General features: G+C 40.7%; 1 protein-coding gene across 1 annotated transcript in view; it reads right to left on the reverse strand.

The window, feature by feature from the left end:
* LOC114636315 (protein arginine N-methyltransferase 9-like) overlaps positions 1–2,437 on the reverse strand; it is a 3,881-nt gene extending 1,444 nt beyond the window's left edge. The window contains exons 1-2 of the mRNA XM_028784466.1: positions 2,010–2,437; positions 413–515 (exon numbers count right to left, since the gene is read on the reverse strand). Of these exons, the coding sequence (XP_028640299.1) occupies positions 413–515; positions 2,010–2,176 (270 nt within the window). The 5' untranslated portion in view covers positions 2,177–2,437. The remainder of the gene's footprint in view (positions 1–412; positions 516–2,009) is intronic.
* Between the last annotated feature and the right edge of the window lie 141 nt (positions 2,438–2,578).

Consider the following 2,578-nt stretch of genomic DNA (forward strand, 5'->3'; position numbering starts at 1 on the left):
CCAAGTGCTGGGATTAAAGGCGTGCGCCACCACCGCCCGGCTACTCAGTACTTTAAAACAGTACTGAACTAATATTACTACCTTCTTTTCTAGAGATCTGCCAAAATTCCAGGCACAGACAGCTGTGAGATTCAAAGTTCTTCCCTCTTCTACTCAAGAATTTTAGTGAGTCCCTCCACAAATAAGCTCATTCACAGGACTTCCTTCCAGTAGATTTCTTATCTGTAACATTATTGGTACATTCAATACACATTGTATTACATTGTTGCCAAATGCTTTTTCTTGTGTTTCTTTCCATGTATACAGTTGTACTCTGACATATTCTTTATGTCTTGCAAACATTCTAGGAGCTCAATATGCATCTTAAAATAATGAATTTTTAATCAAATATAAGTGATTTGATGCTGCTTACCTTTGGTTGAAGAAGTAAATTCTCCCATGCATGAATTAAACTCTCAACAATTCCTTCTCCAAATACACCTGCATCGACAGTTTCTGTTACAACTAGGGACACTCTATAGAATGATGTTTTAAAGACACATGTAAGTAAACTGATATGCTATTTCTCTAAAGCTGTCAAAGCTGAGAGAAAAGGCAGATATGTTATAGAAAATCTTTACAACTGTTGAACACATTTCATTTTCTTATCCTCCCCTGACTCCTGAGATGTCCCTTGGACAGCTCTCTCCCTTGCTCTAGGACAGAAGAGCTGCACTCCCGGACTTTGTTCAGAGCCTAAGTCCTTAAGAGTACTTGGCACTCACGTCTTCCTTGGTCCCTGTCTGAACATTAAACGTTTGGCTTCACCTCTAACACAATGTAAGTGTTTTTCTCCTAGCCTGGAATGGCGGTTTATGTCTGTAATCCCAGAACTTGGCACATGGAGGCAAGATGATCAGGCAGAAGTTAAAGGTAGCACTGAAACCTTGCATTAAAAAACAAATCAAACCAGGCAGGAAACACACCTGCAGACTCTCTACTGTCAATGACCCTTCTTTCTCAAAGTTGGTTTTTTTTTTTTTTTTTTGGTTTTTCGAGACAGGGTTTCTCTGTGTAGCCCTGGCTGTCCTGGAACTCACTCTGTAGACCAGGCTGGCCTCGAACTCTCGAACTCAGAAATCCGCCTGCCTCTGCCTCCCAAGTGCTGGGATTAAAGGCGTGCGCCACCACCGCCCAGCCTTCTTTCTCAAAGTTAATTCTCTTTTTTTCTCCTGTTTTTTATTTTTTTATTTTATTTTTTTTTTTTTTGAGACAGAGTTTTTCTGTGTAGCCCTGGCTGTCCTAGAGCTCACTCTGTAGACCAGGTTGGCCTCGATTTCACAGAGATCCTGACCATAGTGAAATGCAAATACAAACACAGTGCTTCTAAGACGGTACATACAGTCCTCAAAGGACACAAGCCAAAGCACCCATCTGCTGGTCTCTTCCAACCTTCATTCTGGTCAAGGCCAGTAATGACAACATGATACTTTCTGCTAAGTGTGACCTGCTCACAGTGTAGACAGTTACTAGCATGTCTGCCGAGTGTGACCTGCTCACAGTGTAGACAGTTACCTAGCATGTCTGCAGACTGTGACCTGCTCACATTGGAAACAGTTATCCAGCATGCTGACCTACAGGAAGTCTGTCTACTTCAATGAACAAAACCACATGAGTTTAGCCTCCTGTGGTGGTGCACACTTTTAATCCCAGCACTTGGGAGGCAGAGGCAGGCAGATGTCTGAGTAGGAGGCCAGTCTGGTCTACAAAGTGAGTTCCAGGACAGCCAGGATTACACAGAGAAACCCTGTCTCAAAAAAACAAAACATACAAAAAGACATGCTAAAGAAGTGTTTCTCACTGTGAATTTTTCTTGAGTTCTGAAGTACTTTTTAAAGCATGTTATTATAAAACTCTGTATTTTATTAAGCTAGGTGATAATCATATCTTCAGAAAACAAGCATCGTTAGCACTTTTGTCAACATAAGCTGGAAATGTATCATAAAGTTTTTAGTGAATTATAAACACACCTTTCAGGAATGTGTTTTGGAATTTCTATATCAAGTGACTTCATATGTAGGAGCTTTATCCCATTTTCCATCTTGTTTGCAGCCACTACGTCACAGGCAAGTTCATACATGGTCTTGGATAATTCACAGGCATATACTGAATGTGCACCAGCTTTTTTAGCAAACATGCTATAAAAGAAGAAAAATCCATTGTCTCTTTTCCCAACTTTAATAAAATTGTGATGCTTCAAACATGGGATCTTCCTTCCATTCTTTAATGTAACCACAATTTGTTCTGAGTTTTAAAGAGAAGGACTAGCAAGATGGCTCAACAGGTTTTTTTGCACATCCAAGTCTGACAACCCAAGTTCAATCCCTGAAACCCAGCAGAAGGTGCAAAGACTGAAAGTTAGCTTCTGAATTCCACATGCATACTGCACATTTGAGATGCAGAAGCAGATGGATCTCTGTAAACTCCAGACCAGCCTGGTCTACAAAGCAAGTTCCAGGGCTACACAGAGAAACTGTCTCAAAATAATAATGATGATGATGATGACAACAATGACGACTACGACGACAACGATGATGAA

Source organism: Grammomys surdaster, unplaced genomic scaffold, assembly GCF_004785775.1.
Source record: "Grammomys surdaster isolate TR1022 unplaced genomic scaffold, NIH_TR_1.0 123473, whole genome shotgun sequence".
Taxonomy (NCBI): domain Eukaryota; kingdom Metazoa; phylum Chordata; class Mammalia; order Rodentia; family Muridae; genus Grammomys; species Grammomys surdaster.